The 21,244-nt window shown below is 43.1% G+C and overlaps 3 protein-coding genes across 3 annotated transcripts in view; 2 read left to right on the plus strand and 1 right to left on the minus strand.

The window, feature by feature from the left end:
* Nucleotides 1–4,589: 4,589 nt before the first annotated feature.
* Nucleotides 4,590–5,871, plus strand: T265_05376 (hypothetical protein; the record flags this gene model as incomplete). The annotated part of the gene is made up of 4 exons (XM_009170367.1): nucleotides 4,590–4,636; nucleotides 4,799–5,172; nucleotides 5,213–5,448; nucleotides 5,545–5,871. The coding sequence occupies 4 exons, from the start codon at nucleotides 4,590–4,592 to the stop codon at nucleotides 5,869–5,871; spliced, it is 984 nt and encodes a 327-aa protein (XP_009168631.1).
* Nucleotides 5,872–7,649: 1,778 nt separating this feature from the next.
* The window catches only part of T265_05378 (hypothetical protein), a gene marked incomplete at both ends in the record, with an annotated part of 104,026 nt that continues 90,431 nt past the window's right edge, over nucleotides 7,650–21,244 (minus strand). Inside the window, one exon of the mRNA XM_009170369.1 lies at nucleotides 7,650–8,151. Coding sequence (XP_009168633.1) covers nucleotides 7,650–8,151 — 502 coding nt within the window. The remainder of the gene's footprint in view (nucleotides 8,152–21,244) is intronic.
* T265_05377 (hypothetical protein) overlaps nucleotides 14,646–21,244 on the plus strand; it is a gene marked incomplete at both ends in the record, with an annotated part of 91,420 nt that continues 84,821 nt past the window's right edge. Inside the window, one exon of the mRNA XM_009170368.1 lies at nucleotides 14,646–14,861. Coding sequence (XP_009168632.1) covers nucleotides 14,727–14,861 — 135 coding nt within the window. The remainder of the gene's footprint in view (nucleotides 14,862–21,244) is intronic.

A 21,244-nucleotide genomic window follows, 5' to 3' on the forward strand; every position in this document is an offset into this window, starting at 1 on the left:
TCTTAGTCTGACTGTTCCTTTCTGGCCTTCCTGGCATGAATGCACCTTGTGGAATGAAGTTCCAGCCGCGGGATATTTGAAGCACTCAAGCCCGACCACCAAGTCAAGATGGCAGCTTTAGGTTGAGTTACTGACACGCATCAAGTACATGGGTACTGCTTAAAAAAATCAAACCGTGGTGTTACCCAATCTATATACTGATATGCCGTTAGTCCACGACTTCCTCAGTCTACATAACAAAGTTGAAATCACTTTCAGTGGGACCAAGGTTCACTCACTCTCTGCGGCTTAACTGCTGCTGAGGGTGAAGCATATTTTTCCGCTAACCTCTCACCTGATTGCGAACCCATCGCCACGAAGTCACGGTACTCCAACCGTGACGAAGAACAGTCTACTCGCTCCAAAGTTAGCCGACCAATGGAAGAAGGTACAAACGAACCTTTGAGTTCTCCCTGGAGGGCCCAAACACTTCGCGAAAAATTCAACCCACAAGGGGAACAGTCTACTCGCTCCAAAGTTAGCCGACCAATGGAAGAAGGTACAAACGAACCTTTGAGTTCTCCCTGGAGGGCCCAAACACTTCGCGAAAAATTCAACCCACAAGGGGTATGGTACTACAGTACAGTCAAACCATTATTCGGTTCACACACCTAGGCGCTTACGCGTTACTGCAACTGGATAAAATGATTGAAATGTCTGCTATGCTGTGTTTGACACCTTAGACCTATTGAGGGCTTAGCAACAAGTTCCAATGAGACACCCCATACTCCATACGGTCCCTTCACTGTTTCTCCATAACTACTACTCCACATGGACGCATGTTTGGCTTGGACGCCGGCCGTCCTACGGTTTATTTATACAACCTGGTTGATTATTCTGAGACCTCTTTTGCTGAAGACTTGATGATCCCTCATAGTACGAACCAGTCGTTGAGAAAGTCGAACTTGTAAATTACAATCCACATTACGGCAATTTTAATTTTTCAGGCGGAGAACAAGGTACTGTATCCATCTGCAATCACACTCCTTGTGGCGACCGCACATTTGCCAACGCATACCTCAACCAGTGAATGCAATGACGCTCATACACCCCTCACTCACACGCGCCTCCACTCAGTAACGTCAAAGATAATGTCGAGCATACTTCAGTCGCCATCCGTACCCGGAAGATGTATCTGCATATCCAAATACGTATGAACCTGAGCCTCCAACACCGTACACGACCCTATATTTTAGGAAGCCGGTAAACCTGACCATACTTTCCATCACACCTTAATCGATTTTAACAATCAACCTTTATTCCAATCCAACAGCCTGCGCGAATGTCGTGACTATCGTTTGTATTCACATTATCGCTTCCTATTACCCACGTCTCACCTTTGCTTATGTACGTCTATTCTTGGACAGGAAAAGTGCTATTCATTCGATGCAATTCCGTCTTGTTCTCACGCCCAATCAAAATCCAAACTCCATCCGTAACTTCACCAGACCCTCTCAGTTCACCATCACCATCATCATCAGTGACGGCAACATTAGTGCTGATGCTCCACTGCCGTACAAACATAAATTCTACTTAATTTTGTTTAAGCCCTTAGAATGGAAAGTTAAAAAGATTGGGTGAGGCAGAGGGCCCGACGCCTACATCTCCAAGCGTTCGAGCAATCTGGAAAGAAACTGACAGCAGGAGTGCAACTGACACCGACCGGCCGCCATTTCTTGCAATGTCTCCTGCCAAACACAGGAAGACTCAGGATGGCACCATCCTGGATGGTATACCGCATAAAAAACACCCAAACTTTTCATAATCTCTTTTGCGCCCTTCTGCCAATTCACACGTCCACCCGCGGTTGGCCCCATTTTGAGGGAGCACGGGGAATGAAACTAGCTTCTTGGGACGATGGTTCGGTGTGCACAGCACATGGCTGAACTGGATATTTTCCGTGATTGAATCACGGTCATCAGATATCCGACTTACGAGAAATCTGTTTGTCCCAAGCCGCTTGGGGTGTTCGACCGAACTGGTGTTTCGTTCCGTTCAGCTGTAGCGCCCCTTCGGTGCTCAACTGCCATGCCACCCGTAGGAAGCATGATGACTAGGATACTGCCAAGCTTAGACAGAGGAAGTCGAGAGTCAGAGGTTGGGTTTGAATCACGGACCTTCCGGTTAGTAAATTCGCACTCTAACCACTGAGCCATCTCGCCCCCGTTCGCGTGTTCTGGATACACAACATACATCGACCGGAAGAGCATTGATAACTACCTACTACCCAGTTCAACAGAGTACGGACGACGAAAACAGCAACGCGACACAGGTCCCTTGTTTGTAAAATGGGCTGTTTTGGTCTATTTTATTCCACAGAAGCGCAGATGCAAACCAACGGATGAATGATAGTTCTAAGTTGCCAATGTCGACGATGTGAGTTTGGCTGAGGATAGCCATCTTGACTCAAAATCTAACAAAACAATGTAAAAGTTTCTTCCTCTTTTTGGCTTCTGGAATCCAATATCAGTTGCTGTGGTTCGTCGGGTCCGCATCTATTAGGCGTTTCGTGGATATGCGTGCATCATCACAGACCCTAGTTGCTTATGTGTGTAGAACGGAATCCCGCTTTGCGGCTCGCATTCAGGCGCTGCTGCAGCCAAGACGCCCAACCCGCAAGTGATTGGTCAGACGGATGGGTCGCCGACCCAAAGTATGGGCTCAACAGTCAACCATGATTCAGTGTCAAGAATTCACGGATTGATACACAGGATCGAGGCTTTCGCCCAAGTTTTCCAGGTTGGGTTTGACCTTGTCGTTCAGCGGCTGCTGTTCACCTGAATGGCACACAGCGCGAGGACTCGCATAAAAAGCGTCTAATAGTGATTTGAGCTGGGTACTAGATGGAACGTGGACAGCAGCACTCAGCAACTATCCAAAATGAGAAAAAAAACCACCTAATAAAAGTGTGCACTCTGAGCATGAAGATTGCAGTGTCTGTAATCCGTTGTCACATTTACCATTCTCCTGAACTTGGAACCACCCTTTGCAACTGTCGTTCACATTGTATCATGACGTTTGTTTTAATGTTACGAATACACAATTTTTCGGTGCGACCTGCCGACTTCTTGCTGAACGAGTGTATTTACGCTCCATTGAACTGTTTGTTGATGAACCAGTGGGACCAGATCTCTGTGTTTATGTCAACTGTTGAACGTCACAATAAACCCCTGTGACATTTTTTAGCCGTGAATAATTTTCCTACCGTGGAATATATCACTCACGCTGAACCGTCTCCAGTTACCGCATTTGGATCGGTGTAATGGACTATTGGATTTACACATTCGTGAGTCCCCATTTGACTACTCATTCTTTTCTTATCGTGATTTTGTGATCTTGTATTAGTTACTTTGCTTGTTAATTAATCCTGATAAGGTCGTAGTCCGCTACAAGATCTTCTCGCCATATCCTCTTCTCTCGCTGCATTCCGTCGATTCAAAAGCCACCCGGGAAATTGGGCAATAGCCTCGATCCTGTGTATCAATACGTGAATCCGTGGTGTAAATATCGTTCGCCCGAATAGGCTTAACCGCTCAACAGAGTTTCCGAAAGGTATTCCGAAGTTCACTGGCATAAGGGAGTAGGCTTGTACTTATAGATGGGTGATTTTTTAGTTGTCCCAGTTAGTACGCGTCCGCTCGTGAGCGCAGGACCTGTGTGGAATATGTGCAGAACTGCGCTAATTTTCGGCTTTTAGGCCTCGGGAGATTGAGACGTTTAATAGGCATCAGAGCTTCTTTATTTGTCTCACAGTAATAAAAAACCACAATACCCTGCATTTCCATGTGCCTAGGAAATGCAAACGGTCAACCGATTTAAGTGGTTTTGTTTTACTGTGCGGCGCCATTGCTCACGGGAAGCTCTGCGTTCTGCTTGACCCCACGTGCGGCTGAGAGTGTTTTGCTGTGTTTTCATATGCTTTATTCCTGGTGTGTTGACATGAACGAAACCGTAAAAAATATCTTTCATTTCAAGTAACCGTCAATGCGCCCGAAATTTGTTCGTGTTGCTCGTAAAGGCTCTTCAAGAACAACGCTATATAAGAAAATACGACAAGCGGTTGCGGCAAGTGATGTTTTCGTTGCCCGACTGATGAATGCGTCCATAATGCCTTTAGTCGACTATTTGAGTGTAAGATTCATGATTAATCAGATGATGGGCTCTAGATATGTCGAATTTGACCGTTCCAGGTGATAAACTAGGCTGCGATTTACCACGCTGTTCACTGGCGGTTTCTCCGATCCTTGTTATCAGGACTTTGGTACCAGAAAGACATTCACCGCTTCGGTCCCTGGAGAACCTATCGGTTCCCGCTTTTTGCCATAAGTCAGCCCACTGCAAGTCGTTGAAGGGATCGGTCCGTATGTTCTCCTGCACTTATATTGCTTTCCATCAGTATCCTTTTTAAACCATTCACAACCAGGTAGAATTACTTTAACGACTGTTAGTCGGAGGGCGCGAAGGCTGAACCTACCTTTATCCGGTTTAGACGTTGTGTTGGACGAACTCAGATACTTTTTCCGTCTCTTCTGAGGGATCCACGGACCGTAATGAGAACCCCCCGTCGTTGCCGCGTGCGACAGAAGGCCGGTCGGACGTACGTCCACCTTGGGTTGAAAGCAGGTTTGCTGCAATAGCTCCATGAGATTCACACTAGGGCTAAAAATATCGATATTCAAATGAACGTTGACGGTATTCGTGCCTACAATAACTCGCGTACTCAGGTGTGGCCCGCATAATTTCCCATTTTCTCGGTCAGCCTTTCGTCGTTGGAATATACTGTGGTATGCAAAAAACCCAATGATGCTCACCAGCTGATATCTGACACGGTCGCTGAGTCGACAGAGGCCTTGGCGAACGGTGTCTCTGGGGTTTACAACACTCACACCTTCCGTCTTCAGTGCATTATTTGCGACAGTCCTGCTAGGGCCTTCCTGAAGCAAGTGAAGGGACATGCAGGATATTATAGCTGTGATTATTGTACACAAAATGGTGTGCACATTGGCACACGTATGACTTTTCCCTCGTTGACAGCTCCCTTGCGTCGTGACTATGATTTCCGGACCAGGAAGCAAGAGAAGCACCATACAGGTTCAAGTCCGATGGAGGATTTAAATTTTCCCATGATTGGCGGTTTTCCACCGGATTACATGCATACTGTGTCTTGGTTTAGTGAGGAAATTTCTCATCTTACTCAGAGCTATGCCAATTGGGCACAAAGCCAGACTTTCTCTGGAGTCCTGGAATCTGCTGAATGATAACATTGAGCAACGGAGTTTGGCTCTGAGTGTTGATTTCCCCCGAAAATGTCGAGGTGTCGTAGACCTGGATCGATGGAAGGCATCTGAGCTACGACAGTTTCTTCTGTACATAGGACCCGTTGTTTTACGAGATATCTTACATCCTGACGTTCACGAATGCTTCATGTAGTTTCCGGTAACCACTTTCACAGGCTGTTCACCTTTTTTCACAACACTATGCTGATTTTTAATTGATGTTTCCAAGGTTCCTGTGTCAAAACTCGCTGCTATTTCTGGTCCCAGCCATTTAGTCTACAACATACACCTCTTCTCCCATTTATTCAATTTCGTCAAGCTTTATGGTTGCCTGGATCATTTTTCCTGTTTTCCCTATGAATCGGGGCTGGGGCATTTGAAGCATTACATACATGGGCCAAAACTACCAGCTGTTCAGCTTTACTGCCGACTGGCCGAGCGTGTGGGATTGGATGCTGTCAAAAGGAAGCCATTTTTGGATGATGTTGGTTTGCGACTGAGGCCATCAGCCACTGCCGAACGTCACAGGTTTATTCATAGGGATGCCGTTTTTTGAAAACTTTCCTGACAACTGCATTTTGCTTGATGGTCAACCAGCTGTCATTGTAGATTTTTCTGGAGATACTATTGAGTACCAGAAATTCAAAACCTTTTTCCCGTTTTGCAACCACGTATTGATATCGACAGACGTTTTAGTTTTTCAATGCCCCGACTAGCAACACATTCGGCTGTTTGCATCAGTCGACCAAATATCTTGTAAATGCTTAGGTTTTTCTTGCAGAGGCACTCGTATATACTCCCCAATTTTGCATACCCTTATCGATTAGTTAGTACTCTTACCACTGGCACTCGACACATGAATGCATTTATTACTTGTATTACTCATTAGTTCGTAAAATATATATACATATTTATGTTGGTGTTGTGTTATCCCATCAAAGCTTCCGTTTGCATATGGACATTCTCCTGGTAAATGTCGTTTTGAAGTTGTTTTTCAGCCATGTACGCTGTTCTCATATTTGTGGACAAGTCTGTTGGCATAGTGCATGAATCGTGGTTCGTACCGCCCGATTCAGTCCTTTGACCCTCGTGCACAACCAGCACTCTTAATGCCAACTTACTAAGGGGTACTCTACCAAAATGTCCACTCAAGTCGTGCGCGTACGAAGTGTATCGGCAGCGCAGTAAGTTCATCTTCAGTTAAAAACGTTCTAGAAACTTTTCCGGATGCACTGAGTGCTCAGCGGGAAGCCATCGACCCAGGGCATACTTCCTCTGCGGAGCGAAAAATCAATCCAGGCGCAAACAGTATGTTTATCAATCGTAATACGATGGTTGCGGCACAAAGAAACGGCCGCCGTCTAATTTTACAGACGAGTCGGATCATGCTTCCAGTGGTGACACCACTATGTTTGCGGACATAGTCATAAGCCCACCAACTCCAAAAAGACTGTAGGTTCTCCGGCATTTACCAACTTTTCAATTTGTGAATTCCTCATTTTTAGATGTACCAACCCTGGCCAACCTCATTCTCAGTGAGTAGATTACCATGTTTTAATTAAACTATTTTATAGAGAATTTAGAGGAGGTCTACCCGTTGCTCCAGAGACTGCATATGAAGCTGGACGCCTTAGTACCCGCAGGCCGTTCTCAGACACAACGAACCCTCTCTTCCGCTGTCATCCATGGACGGTCTCCGGAAGTATGAGGAACATCTAAGAAATGGTCCACTTTTATTCACGATTATTGACTTCACAAAGGTGGAAAGGTGGCTCTTGCAGGGAGTTGGCGATGTACAAGGGTACGTTATCAACGGGCTTACACGGACGTTGGCACCAAGGCTAGCCGTGCTACTCAACTGGCACGGAATAAATGAAAAAGAAGCCTTCGAGTCAACCAGGCTGGCCCAAGGACTTATTTGTAAGTAGTTAATTGTTATTTTATATCTAGCTAGTTGAATCAGTGTCCGGATGAAACTGAATAACTATGTTCTTCATCACAGGCGCGACAACTGAGAAGTTTCCGAACACAAATCTGCGACAAATAAGGGAAATCGTTCATCCCTGGCTGGAGAACGAACGGCAGAAAGTTCGGAAACGCCTGAAGAGAGCCAACAAGAGTGACAAATTATTTCCCCCTGTATTTCTTTTTATGAATTCATCCATAAAAACATTTGTACTTGAAGACGCTTATTGATATCCGGAAAGGTAATACGCTGAGCAATTATGTGGGGGCAGATGAGTTATCACTTAGTGTTTAGGAAGTCACTGGATCGTACTAGGGAAAGAGATAAATCCGTATAATGGGCTATATTTGCGCGTTGGACGACTTTAGCTAAGTGCGGACTGGGGGCAGAAATTCCGGGACTGAGTACGGATTTTCCGCACCTGGGTGCGGAAACTTCTGCACTATTTCCGCATCCGGGTAATGACTGGGTGGGAAAATTTGTTTCATTTCCGCACAGAATCTGCACCCGGCTGCAGAAATGTGCGGATACTGTGCAGAAATATCCGCACCCGATGCAGAAGGTCGCAGATATTGTGCGGAAATTTCCGCAATCGGGTGCGGACTAGGTGCAGAAACTTGTTTCATTTCCGCACTGGTTCCGCACCCGGGTGCAGAAATCTGCGGAAACAGTGCGGAAATGTCCGCAGCCGGGTGCAGATATTCTGCAGAAATTTCTGCACCGGTGCTAACTGGGGTAATCCGGAAGCACATGTTCAGCTTCTTGTAAAAGTTTCCCGTTAGCACGTTTCTCGACAGAACACTGCTGGATTCCCTGGCTGCCACCCACAGCATAAAAATTATGGTTAATCGAAATGAAGGTAGCTGGAATCTACAAGCACAAAAAGTCATCGACATGTAAATCAATTCGTTCAGATACATCCTAAAACACCTCTTATTGTAAGCGGTTTGTCATGAAGGTGCTGTGTAAACAAACGGAGGAGTGAGAACATCTGAAGTTAGTGGACACATTTTGCAATGTTGGGTTCACGCATTTACCAGATAAACACCAAATAGTACACAACCTACAATTTATATGCTGAAACCATTACGCACTCTAATCTTCCTATGAATAATCAATTGTTACTGAAAGCTTCTACGATTTTTGCTCCGAATACCTCTTCCCGAAGCATCAGGGTAGGGTTTCCGTTTCGCTCCAGCCGGGAAGTTGACAACATACAAATTTGTAAATGGTAATGATCCATAAGTTGTGCACCAACTAGTGTATTGTCCAGTAGGGCAAATTCAGCAAATTATTAGATCTACACAGTAGCCTATGGTATCGTAAATTCCGGCAAGCTAAAATCAGCCGATATTTATCCGGCGAATGGAAAAGATTTTTCGGAAACTGCGATAATTTGTAAGACACCACTCCATGGATATATATGTCTATGTTTTAGGTGTTTTCCTTTACCTTTCTTTTGTATGCGCCTTGTTTGGGTGAGTGATTTTTGAAGGTCAAAAATACTCTGAATTTGGAAATGGTGCACAACGAAATATAATAATCCGACCTTTCGTAAAATGTGTCACCTAAAATGGACGAACGCTGCGGGTTATCGACAGCTCTAAAAGCTTGGGGAAACCATATTCAGCCTTCAGTACACCCATTTAAGCATGGTAAGCGGATAACTCCATTATCTCAACCTTGCCTGTTGTTCCTTGGTCATGAGAACGGATGTGAAAGCCTTTGTCCTCACTCGTCGTGTAGTGCTTACCCTAGTAATCCCGTCATCCTGGGTGAACCATTCGTTCACTTCTAATGACTCGTACGAAGTTTGAAGTAGCTGAGGCTAGCAGTACATTTCTTTTCCTCATTGTATTATATTAAATGGATAGAAGACATAAATGTTTTCCTCAATTATAAATGACCTGCTCTGGGTAGCTGAGTTTTCTGGTTAACTACTTGATCGTGATCTAGAAGTGTTGTTTACTGGTAGCGGATTTCTCCGTTACAGGCAGCGAGAAATATTAGGCTCTTTGTGGCTGGACCAAGGGAGAACCGGAATGTTTGAGGCAAGAGGTATACACGGCGAGCTACTAATTTTGACCCGAAATATTTATGCCCAATCTAAAGAAAGGGGAAACCTGCAATTGTCTCGCAGTTGACTCTTATAATGGCTAATTCGCATGCTTCATGTAGAATCATCATTGTCATCTTCCTTAAATTGGCGCCCTAAAGCGACGTCACAATTATCATCCTATAAACTCGGGGCTTTAAATTCGCCACCCCTTGTGGCCGATAATCAGATGGCTGGGTCACCCTTTGCTGAGGTTCTGTGATTCGGCGCAAGTTAACCTCGAAGCATGGCTTCTTCGCGGAACATCTGGCATTCGCACCCGGGTAAAGGATAGACATAAATAATAATGAGTCATACGCGCACGCGTCCTGCGGATAAGCCAGAAGGTTTTCACCGCACTGTGGACAGGATTGATTAATACAACAGCCAACACAATACGATAAGCAATTCCTTGCACACAAGCGGCCAATGCGGCTGGTCAGCCAAATTCTGTCCCTCATCTTGCATTCGGGTTGAGGCCCAGTATCTCTGACTACCTACGACAAGTTATCATTCACAGATGATGAGTACGGGACCAGCAGGTCTTTCACCTGAACAATCCATTAGTTGATGAAGTTTGTGGCTTTTTTGGGTTTGATAACTTAATTTGTTCTACGGTCTAGCCAGGACATCTAAAGTAGACGGTGATTACTTGGGAAGTGGTGTAAACTGCAGTTAATGTTCCAGTATGCTGCAGTCTGACAATCATCGTTGGTGGCCTAGGAGGTGACTTAAGAAAACATCTTTGGAAAACGCTTCACGCTGATTGGAACGGGCTGAGCCCCAAATACTGGTAACAGGGCGTTTAAGGAAGCTCCATCAACTGGTGAATGTGGAACGCGCATCCACCACCGAAGGTGTCATTCCTTAGGGAACACTTGGGGGCTGCACCGGGAAACATAATTTGACTAACGAGAATCTGCTCCGCCTTGTTAATTCCAACGGCCTAATAGTGCAACCTTGGGGGCCGTAGTCCCAAGGAAACTTAAACTAATGAAGAAGCATCTGTCATCATGTGCCAAACAAAGTTTTGAAGACATTCACCGCCTTTCATGCATTAATTGTATAACGTATGTATTGTAGTTCACAGTAAGTCAAAAGAACGCGTAAGTACGGACACGAGTGTATTGGGTACACGCGGCCAAACTGGTCCGCTTTCGTGGCAGGCAAGCAAAACAACTGAGTCACATATCCAGTCAACCCACATCGCTCACGCGAGCCAATCAATCGGACACACATCCAATCGGCCACTCAAGTCACATGCCAGATCGATGGTGGAACGACGAACGGACACGCACACGCGCAAGCTCTCTGACACACCGAAGCAGCTACTACAGTATGCACCACATATTCCTGCGTGAGCCACTATGTGTACCAAAACACCTGTTTGGAAGTCTTGAGAATGTCTGAGTGGCGCACACGCCTTTTTAATTGACTGTTGCCGTTCTGAAAACGATTGTTAGTCAAACTGTCCAAGCGAATGAACCTGAGTTATTCGTGCACAACACATGCGTGTGATGCGCAATCAGTGAATCCTGGATTTAGAGACGTATCCTTGGTCCGCACGAGGCGTCATTGCGGGTCACTACGAAACCCTGCGCTGGTAATATGATCAACATGCAGTGTGCTGCGCAGCATCGTGCAGGGAAACTTAGTGTGGAATATGTACCCGCCGTTAGCAGTGACTTTGGCCAAAATACACAAATGTTATGTTGGGTTGTACTTACATACTCCCAGAAAGCTCTGTGGGCATGGAAATCGCCGAACAGTAAACTGGTTGCCCACATATGCGCCGCGGGTTTGCCTATAACAAGTGCTTTCGCCTATTTCTTTTCGTCTACCACCTCACTGGTTAGGTTAAGCGGTTTGCGCGTAAAAGAAAAGTGGACGTCATCTGTGAGCAGGAACGCGTACATCATGTATCCGCAGGCCACACACTAATGATTTTAAAAGGCTCATCAAATCCAACGTGTTACGTGTGTCTTAATTAAATTTGTGACGTCTAAGTAGTTTTATAATAGCGTATCTGGAGCTACCTATGGAAATATGTGTGGTTGTAGCGCCTTTACGCGGTTGTGACACAGTCACGAGTCCAGATTGGTAAAGTTTCACCAGAACCGACGGCGTATCACCCGCCGCAATAAAGTCCAACCACCCACCACTTCCTAAACATAATAGTGTGGTACTTCCAGCAGTAGTCGTTTACGTTCTGTGAGGTAATCGCTTGTTGGATATATCGGCTAAAAATTCCGCATTCACACGGCAACTTCCTGCATTTGCCCAGGTTCCCTTCAGCTATCCAGTGGTTTGCGGGAAAAGGGCATGCAAAAATTAAAGCACACTTTAATTGTGCTGAAGCTGGTGAGAGGTGGCTGTTGGATGGTTTCCGTGACCCCTTTGGCAAAACCGAATCAGGGGGCGGGTGTTTTGTGTACTGTTTTTCATAAGCAACTTTACTTCTCCTCACGGGCTTCTTGTGATTTCCTGACGTACTCTTGGTTTGGGAGGTCACGATGTGCACTAGTAGTACACCCCTCAACTTCAGACAGCGTCGGTGCCGTTTTACATGCCGCGAGCACATATGCTGCTCAATGACCCCTTAAATATGCATTACCGCATTCCCAAGCGCCACAAGAGGTGTAAACCAGCAATTCATCTGAAGCCACACATGCCTCAAATGTTTCTCAAAGCATAGCTTGAAAGAAAAGGGTTACGGAAGGTTGTACTACTGGACGGTATCTAATCGAAACCACAAAATCTCTCCATAGAGTAACAGTTTTGTTACTCTTTGTTCAGTGATACTTATGGTCCACTTCTTGCGCAAAGCTAATAGATTTAATGGCCGCCAAATCTCAGCAGATTGTCTCCTGGAGGATGGTGGGAGATTTTTTGGAAAGTTAACACCTTCACGTGTTTCACGTGCTAGTGTCTTTATTCGGAAATATTTTGAGTAACGCATGGGTGGTGATTATTTTTTATTTTTTCACGCAAACACAGTGTGGAACAGTTGTTTGGGACTTTTGCATAATAAGATTTCCTATTTTTCGGGGTGCGTCCCGCTAGACAACTCCAAGATTTTCATCGCGGCTCATAGGTTTGCTGGATTTTCCCATGACACTTACATACACTGATGGGTGCACTGCAAGGTTTTGTATCCACTAGTAGACTGAGTCGTTGATAGTGCCTCAGGAAGAATAAGTGGGTTTTCAGGCTGCATCAGCAGACGGTGTGATTAGGTTTCAAGTACTCCCAGGTTCTGGGACAAATTTAGCCGACTGAGCTAGTGCTTGAGCACATGAAGCACGCTTGATCAATAAATGGTAGAGATGTGGTGACATGCAGGTAATGCCATTGGACCGGCTATGGCGGTCGCGGCATCGTTATCGCGATCTTATATTTTGGGGGCGGCTACGTACGTGAACATCTTGGGTAGGTCTGTTAGAGTTGCCGGGGTAGTTCAGAAGGACACATGAGCTGTGTCAAATTAGGACCAGCGTTGACAATGAATATTCTTTTGTCCGTCGAGAGCGCGAGGGGCTATGCTCCGGGTGAGATCGTGTGACAACCGTATCTATAGACTGCGGACACAAAATGGAAAAAAACTTATCAAAAACATTTGCTGGGTGAGGGCAATTGGGTATATGTTAGACTATGGCTCAAAATAACAGATAGGTGAAAGTGGTGCAGTTTCTGATTACTATGTCCAGGTGACACTGCCCAGTTCGAACAACTGAAGGAGAATCAGTTGGAGATAGTAAGGAACATTGGTTTTCGGTCGATGCGAACGGGTGCTTACGTAAGTGAATATGTAAGAAAGCGAATTAGCTAAATCTTGCGCAGGTAATATTACATCTAGTTGCGCAATCGTAATGAGGCTGCGCATGAAGCGCAACGTTGTGCGTGAACGGTTTTCGAGTTCACGGTTAATGCATTCGTGACCTCCTAGTTTGCTTACGTAAGAGGTGATTAAGTTGTGAGCATTTTTGGAAGTACGATAATCACTCAACGGAGCAGGGTAAGATGAACAAGAGGCTTAGAAGTAATCACCAAGTTTGCGGAACATTTCAGTAATTTTCGTTCAGAAAACGTCTCCGGGAGCTGCAGAGGAGAACAACTTACCAGAGCAGGGCTACCGTGAACAGCAGCATGCCAACTCTAGATATGGATGGCTTTATGACAGTACATGTCATACAAGGGAGGGCTAGCTAATCTGAAATTTGGGCGGATCTACAAGAATTAGTAGTACAAATCGTACATGACAGCTAGGTTGGAGAAAAATGGGCTTCATAGTCGTATTGCAGGTTTGTATGATGCCGCGAATCGTGCGACGACGTGAAGCCGTGGCGCACTTACAGCGTAAACAAAAGGTTGGAGGCCTTCTAATATCTACTGCGTTGGATGCTTCACGCCAGGTTATCTTTGTAAACTCACACATTAGGCAGCGTTCTACACTCTGCTGGTTTAACATTTTCGACTCAATGGTTGGTTTTCCGTGGGGACGAACGATCGTGCTTGGCCATCGCATCAGGCTATCACGCATAGTTAGGACCTCATCATCTGCGGTGCGCATAGACACGGACCTAGCAGCCACGATAAATAACCGAGGTAAGCAAAGACGTGTGAAATTGAGTATAAGAGACCGTCGTTGGCCATCAGGTTAAGTTACATGCATAGCTGAAGCATCATAATCAGCTTCGCAGATAGTTGCCGGCCTTGCAGTTACGATAAGTAGCGAGGCTGGGCAAAAGCGCGCACAGTTGTCACCATGACGACCAGCCTTACTTACCGATGGTGGCATTGCGCTTTATGTCGTATTCCAGTTAGGTAACGTCCTGCTTTCCAAAGGGGGCGATCTCCCATTGGGACTCTAGTAACCCATGCAGATATCTGAAAAACGCTGCTTACTCTGCTAACTAGTTGCTCACATTTGAGGGCCAAACATTACGAGGGGAATTACCAAAATTAAATTCCAGAGAAACTAAGGCAGATTATTGTTGTTTTCGATTTTTGCACGCATACAGAAGAAACCTTTCGACGCAACAACTTCTCCTAGATACACAATGGTTAGGGCGAAAATTACATGTATTGGTTTGGAATTGGCCTCTGATTCCAGCATTTGTCACCCCAGGAAAATGGCTCACGTAACTAAATTACGCATACCAGGAAGTAGCAGAGGAATTCTCCAAGCACATGTTTTTATACCGAATTAAGGGTGTCTTCACTACCATTTTGGTTTCGGAGACACCATCTTTTTGCTTGATCCTGATAGGCTATTGAGTTCGCATGCCTGAATGTCAAGGTCATAGCCGTGTTTGGTTTTCGGCACGCATTTAAAATATACGTCAAACTGATGTTTATATGTTGTTTTACTTTATTGTTCACGGTGGTTACAGCAGAAGAGTTTCATTACTCAGTTCATAGCAAACTCCCTGCGGAACATGTACAGTCACTGGTTGAGAAAGAAAATGGACGGGTTCATCATTACGTAAGTAGGGATTGATTATTCGATCCAGAATTGCATATAACCTTTTGTGCATTGGCTAGTTCGATTACTTGAAATTTTGAATCAGAGTCTGTGCAATGTCGCCTTGTTAACTATTCGGTCCCATGCCTCAGGTATTAGAGCCGTGTCGATCCGTGTTTCACTAAATGTTTGATAATTGGTAGCAATATATTATTTTGCGATAGCAAGAGGTCGGAAGTCCACGCACTGGGCTCTTAATTTTGAGTACCTATGAACTTTTGTGTACGTTTCAGAGATCAGGACCTCAGCTGACAACCATTATTGGACGAAATTTCATCCTCAATCAAGTTCTACAATATGACCTTGACTATTATTATTATTCAATTTTGTTTACATGAGTTTGAACTAGTTTGTGAGTTGCATCAATTTAAATGCGATTTATAACAAGTAGTTCATAAGAGGGCCTCAATAAGGTTCATAATTTAGAGAAAATGCAGGTGCAGTCCCAGATGGATACTGAGAGTTACAAATGCAGTAGGTGGTGTCGTGGAAAGACGGTGCATATTGCTAACTCTCACCGGTCCCAGTTCACTACTGTTGACTCGCGTGAGTTTAAGGATGATCCATTATAGTCCAGTGTCCCCTGGAATATGGTCAATCACATATTTGTTGAACTCTGCCAGGTTCATGTTTTTCAGCACAGAGTTAATTAATGAGCATCTCTGACGAGTGCTTTATCTTGAGCGTATGCCACATGTTTTAAGTCCAACCATTAATCGGGTTACTCGGAATCAAATACAAAATCAAGAAAGTGGAAATTATCCTGTCCAAAACCTACTGGTATTTAGCATTATGTTTGTCTGGCGGTTCCGACAGCTTCTCTAGATAAAGTGCTGCTAGCTTCTCAACTCCCCTTTGTGTTTTACACCATTCAGATCCTCTTTAACTGCAGCCAAAAAGCGTTCACGCGTTATATCACCGTTTGTGGTCTGGGTCTAACAGTTACCAGTGGTTTGTGATTGACTTGTTACGTTTAACACTTGCACATTTCGCTTACAGTCCTTTTGGCGGTGATTGTGGCCAGCACCAGCTTTAAATTCATGGCGTCTGTCTCAGCTTAAGTCTTGGCACAAGTAGTACTCTCGATCAAATTAACGACTGTTACAGCAGCAAAAATTGTTGTTGGACCGTCGAAAAAACTTGCAGTTCTTGCAGTTGTTTCCAATCTCGTGCATGTGACACTGCGGTGCCGATGTCAGGCTTACAGTGAATAAACAAAGTAGACAAATTGCTGAACTATTCCTGTGAACCTCACTGAAAATGATCCCTTTAGTTCGTTTTGATTGTCAGCAAAACTTTTTCTGTAACACTAAGTTAAAAATATTTTAGAAATGCTGTCACTCTGCTAGAATCACTAGATTTTCGTCAGCGCATTTTATAAAGAGCGTTTTAGTCACAGCTAAGTTTTGTTTTATTCGTCTCAACTAAACGTTTTTGAGTGTTACTGCTTCTAAGTGATGCCCGTCAATAATATCATCAATGGTGGTGAACAACGGTTGCATTCACTTGTAAAAATGATATTTCAGAACCATCTACAACAGTACTTCAGGTTCAAGAATCTTATACTACCTTTACATGCTTATCGTTACATATATCACGTTCATGCAAGAAAGCTTAAAAATACCTAAACTAAAGCGTTTTACTGTCTTGCTGCCAGAAAAACAGTTTTATGTGTAAAAATCGAAAGAGGGATTTTACTGCTCTTAAGAAGTCACAAAGCAAGAAAAAGGAAAATAAGTGCATTAACGGAGTTTGTGAGCCCTGCTTATCTGTAAGTATTGAAAAATAGTTACCATGGCCGTCATGCAAAACAGTGCGCTATTTATACTTGGCGTGTCCACCCCATTAAAAATGACAGCTATGTCAGTCTTACACAGAAATGCCTACAATCATTGTATTCCTGTATACATTTCTTAAAAAATGAATTGCAAAGCAATTAATTAAAATAATCAATTTTTTCGTTATTAGACGATTTGCGCCGATATTTTGACACGGGAAACTTGTCAGTGGGTCTGTTGGAAAGACTCACTAACAAGGAGAGTCAAGAAAATTTGGAAGAAGTTTCGTAAATTCATAAGATACAAACAAGGCATCAAAACAACTAGTTTTCATCTTTGTGAAAAGATATCAAAAATAACAAATTTGGGCATGTAGAAAAAGATGAACAGTCTACTATCATAACAAGATTATGGGTGGCAAAATGTCCCAAACTGTGAACTACAGTTTTGGAACGCGTATCAGTCCCTCATTGGCCGCTTGAGATTAAGTATCTTCATGATCTTGATAAATATTGCAGTGTTGTCTTGGAAAATACGAACACGGGCTTGATTAAGCATGAGGCTTGTTTGAGTTAAGTAGTAACTTAGCATTTACCAAAGAAAGAGGCCTTATTAGGCTTCATTTGATGTAAACGTAAGCTTTTCGTTTCTTTCAGCTATGGTTTCCCACTTTATAACTGACGTAAAATGTAGACTTGAATTTGAGATATTACTTATATGTCCTATATTGATTGCGTTTAATTTGCCAAGTTGTTTTAGCAATAATTCTTTATGGACGCGTGATATTTATATATTCTGCTATGCTGGCACAAGAACTACAAACGTGTATTGGTAGCAGTGGGCCATTTTAGGTAATTTTTATTCTGTGTTAGATGCTGTTAAAGTTTGTGACAACTTAATAGTTCAACGAAAAAGTCATACATGGACAGCTTGTATAAATTGCATGTTTTTGGGCTATTTGTCAAGCATGATAGCTAGATATCACTCATTTCGTCCCAATTAGGGAGATATCAAATGACGTTTTACTCATTATATATTCTCAAATGTAGACAAAACGTGCGCAATACGAATGCAAGGGTAGACAAGAAAACAAAAACTGAGTATCTTAAAACTGACGCGTGCTGAATCAAGCAACTTCATTTCAGGTTTTTTGGTCTTCTCCTGACTAAATATCTCTAGTCAAAGAGTAGGACATCAATAGACGCTACTGTTCTAATAGTTTAATGGTTTCAATACGTTTTTATATTTACTCTTAACCTAAAAGTTTCTGTAAATCATAACTTTGAGTTTTCTTAAAGGAAAAACGTAAACAACTATATAAACAAAAAACGTTGACTTTGCTTAGCTAAGGTAACCGTTTTTAATATAGTATCCTAGTATTTTGAAAACTTTGTCTTCTGAATATCATAGGAAAACATAGTGCTTATGCGCAAATTTTCGCTGAGTAGTGCAAGCGCAGTTTAAACACAATCTTTAGCGGGAAATCGAAGCTTGCTTTTGAATCTTTACAAATGTGTACAGTTCTATGTTTGAGTGATCTGAATCATTCCATCGTTATGGAATCACATCGAATTCTGCTCTTCATCTCACAAGATTTTTCCTTCCACTTCAAAAAGCAGAGACCCACCCACATTTTGCCCTCTTGTTGGTAATTATAAGTGTTTTCTTTTATGGACAGACGGTTCAGTGAGCAACGTGTTGTGATTCTGCAAACAGGTGTGGTTCAGATGTGTTTGCTGTAGATTCGCTGCGGCGGCTTATGTATCTACTTTTAGGCATTTGCTGACGTTATATGAGAGAGAAACTTCAATGGATTAATACAAGCGTATTTTTCATGAGAAGTTTTTCTATGGATATGTGGTGACATTTAAATGGAGCATCTTAGAGCCAACCAGAAATTTTCCTAACCAAGGGTTCTTTCCGTTTGAAGGTGGTTTACTAAGGTTATAAATTGTGAAGTCTTTTAAGTACAGTGCTTATTTACCGACCCTAATAAACCAATTCCTCGAGAACGTTTTGAACCATTTGTCTGGGCACTGACAAAACACAATAGATACTACTGCATATAGAACAAAAGAGATTACAAAGGCTCTAATTTTCAGAAGTGGTGGACCACCAAAATCGGTCTTTTCTCCTAACTTTGACCCTTTTGGAGTTTTATTATTATTGTTCATTGCGATAGTGAGTAAAAAGGCGACAAACGTATGGAATAAAGAAACGGGTGTCGTAATTCAGGCGCAGAGCATAAAAAGTGCAACGATATTACATTAGTAAAAATGGGAAGCAGAATTCTGCGGAATATTTGATTGTTTTCCTCTAACTTACCGCGTTTTGCGGTACAAAGACGTTTTATAAATTTCGGTCTTGCTTTTTGCTAAGCTAAAAGGGCTCACGCCACAAAACTGAGAGCTTATATAATAATATTTTATGCGTGTCCCAACTGGGCTTCAGACCAAATAGCCATATCTTTGCGTTATGGACTGCTAACTAACACTACCGCTAATAGTTGTAAATAACGATCTTCACAACTAGCAGTGCGTTTGTACACCTCTTGACTAGCCGTTGACCAGTACTTTGCTGAAGACATTTGATCTGACATTTTTGATTTCCTACTAACATTTCTTGAACAATGCGGCGACTCCGAAGTTTTATCAGACCTATCTGCTAAGTAGTACAGGATGTAGTCAATTAAGGTGCTGTGCAGCTTTCAAAAAACACCTCAGGTATAAAATTTTAACACAATTTGTAGAAAAATGCGAGTTTTCATTTTCACTAAACAAACCAAGAGATAAAAGACGATGAAGAAAATGAGATGTGATGTTAACTGACTGGTGCAACGTCCCGCCTGATTAAGTTCCAACAGACAGGTGCAACAGGGCTGATGACTTAAATTTCAGGCTCGGATTTCATACTCACCCTCCACACAATGTGAGTTTAGATCTTCCGTGTTTGCGCAGATAACACGCATAAAGTAGGCCAGCGTGCAAATTAAACTAGTTGAACAAATGGCTACCGGTGAAGGGCAATCCATTTTTCCCTGAAGTTTCACTGGACAAATGTTATGGTCAGTAACCCTAACACTATGCATAAAAGTGATGATAAGTAAAAAGACGTAATCGCTCCTAAGTCCAACGCATGCGGACCGATGTAACCAATTTTCCTCAGTGTATCGTACACACACATTCAGTATCCGAATGGGGTTTTGTGTGGACTGTTATTCCAAACTTCAGGCACTGTGTCTTAATACAGTGACCCAAAGAGCCTTATTTCAGTGATTTTTATTAAATACGTCCAGTAAGACTGAAAACGCTTGCCTCAAAACTATCCCGTGTATCTTCAAGTGGGACATTTGGCTTCATGATTACCAAGATCTCCATGAAAAGCATAGTAAACCCGAGACAACCACTTGCGTATTTCGGGGTAGTCGGATCGAGCCATTTCCTTACAGAGCACATTGGAACCTCCTTACACGTTTTGAAAACGTAAAACATGTTCTTCTGTCTTATCATGATGGGTATGTAAAAGTCATTCGTGAAACACAATGAACTGGCAGTAAATATAGGACTGTATACAACCTTTAGGCAGAATAGGGAGTTCATAATCTGCAGATCAGAACATAAGGTAGTGCAACTGTTGGGTTTATGTAGTTTATCTAACTTCAGTCTGCCTGATATCACCCGAAGAAGCTTCTTCTAAACATCAGTTGAGATACAGTAAAAATTATATAATAATTTCCCCAGTGAATGGCTACAATTTCCTGGAGCTGTTTTTTGATAGAATGATGTCGGTCACTGTGAAATTCAGTAGTAAACCCCAGCGAAATTTTCGCCTGATTCTCCGCTGTTTCTATGGGTCACGGCTGAAAGCGAGTTATTTTATAACCACTAGCCGGAAGAAATAATTCTTCCAAAGTGTTTCCAATCTTAAGTAGGAATTTTACTGACAACATTACCTGCCGTATCAAGCATCCAAAATGTTGGCAAACCTTCTACTGAGAATTACGCAACTGCAACATGAAAAGGTCCAGGAGGTGGTCGGTAGATAAATTATATGGTTTTTATATAATAGGCCCTATTACTAGTGTCTTTTGTAGTCCGCTGGTCAAGTGCAATCTGCCAAAGCGTTCACACCTCGGGAAGTACATGGGTTTTGAAGGTGGGTTCATAAGATGCTAGAAGTGTTGGACTGAATTAGTAGATGCGAGAAAGACTCATTTAGCAGATTGGATAAGGTAAGGACCGTCTAAATTCCTTGTCGGTTCTAGGAGCATTGCTTTTAATTATGTTGTGCAGTATGGTTGATTGTGAAAACTCTAGTCTAGAGATTGCGCAACCAACGTTTCTTTGTTTGTTGAATTAAACAGAAATTCTCAATAAAAATTAAGAAACTGTGCCCCTCGAATAGTAATGAGACCCTGCTGCCTATGTCACATGTTGGAAGGCTTCTTTTCCTCACCGAATGCATATCATGTATGCTTCCATATCTGAGCTGTTCTCCCTTAGAACGCACACATGGTAATAAATTCAAGAGCATCGCTATCCATTATAATAATCCGTTCAATAGGAA

This window comes from Opisthorchis viverrini (genome assembly GCF_000715545.1).
Source record: "Opisthorchis viverrini unplaced genomic scaffold opera_v5_100, whole genome shotgun sequence".
Classification (NCBI taxonomy): Eukaryota; Metazoa; Platyhelminthes; class Trematoda; order Opisthorchiida; family Opisthorchiidae; genus Opisthorchis; species Opisthorchis viverrini.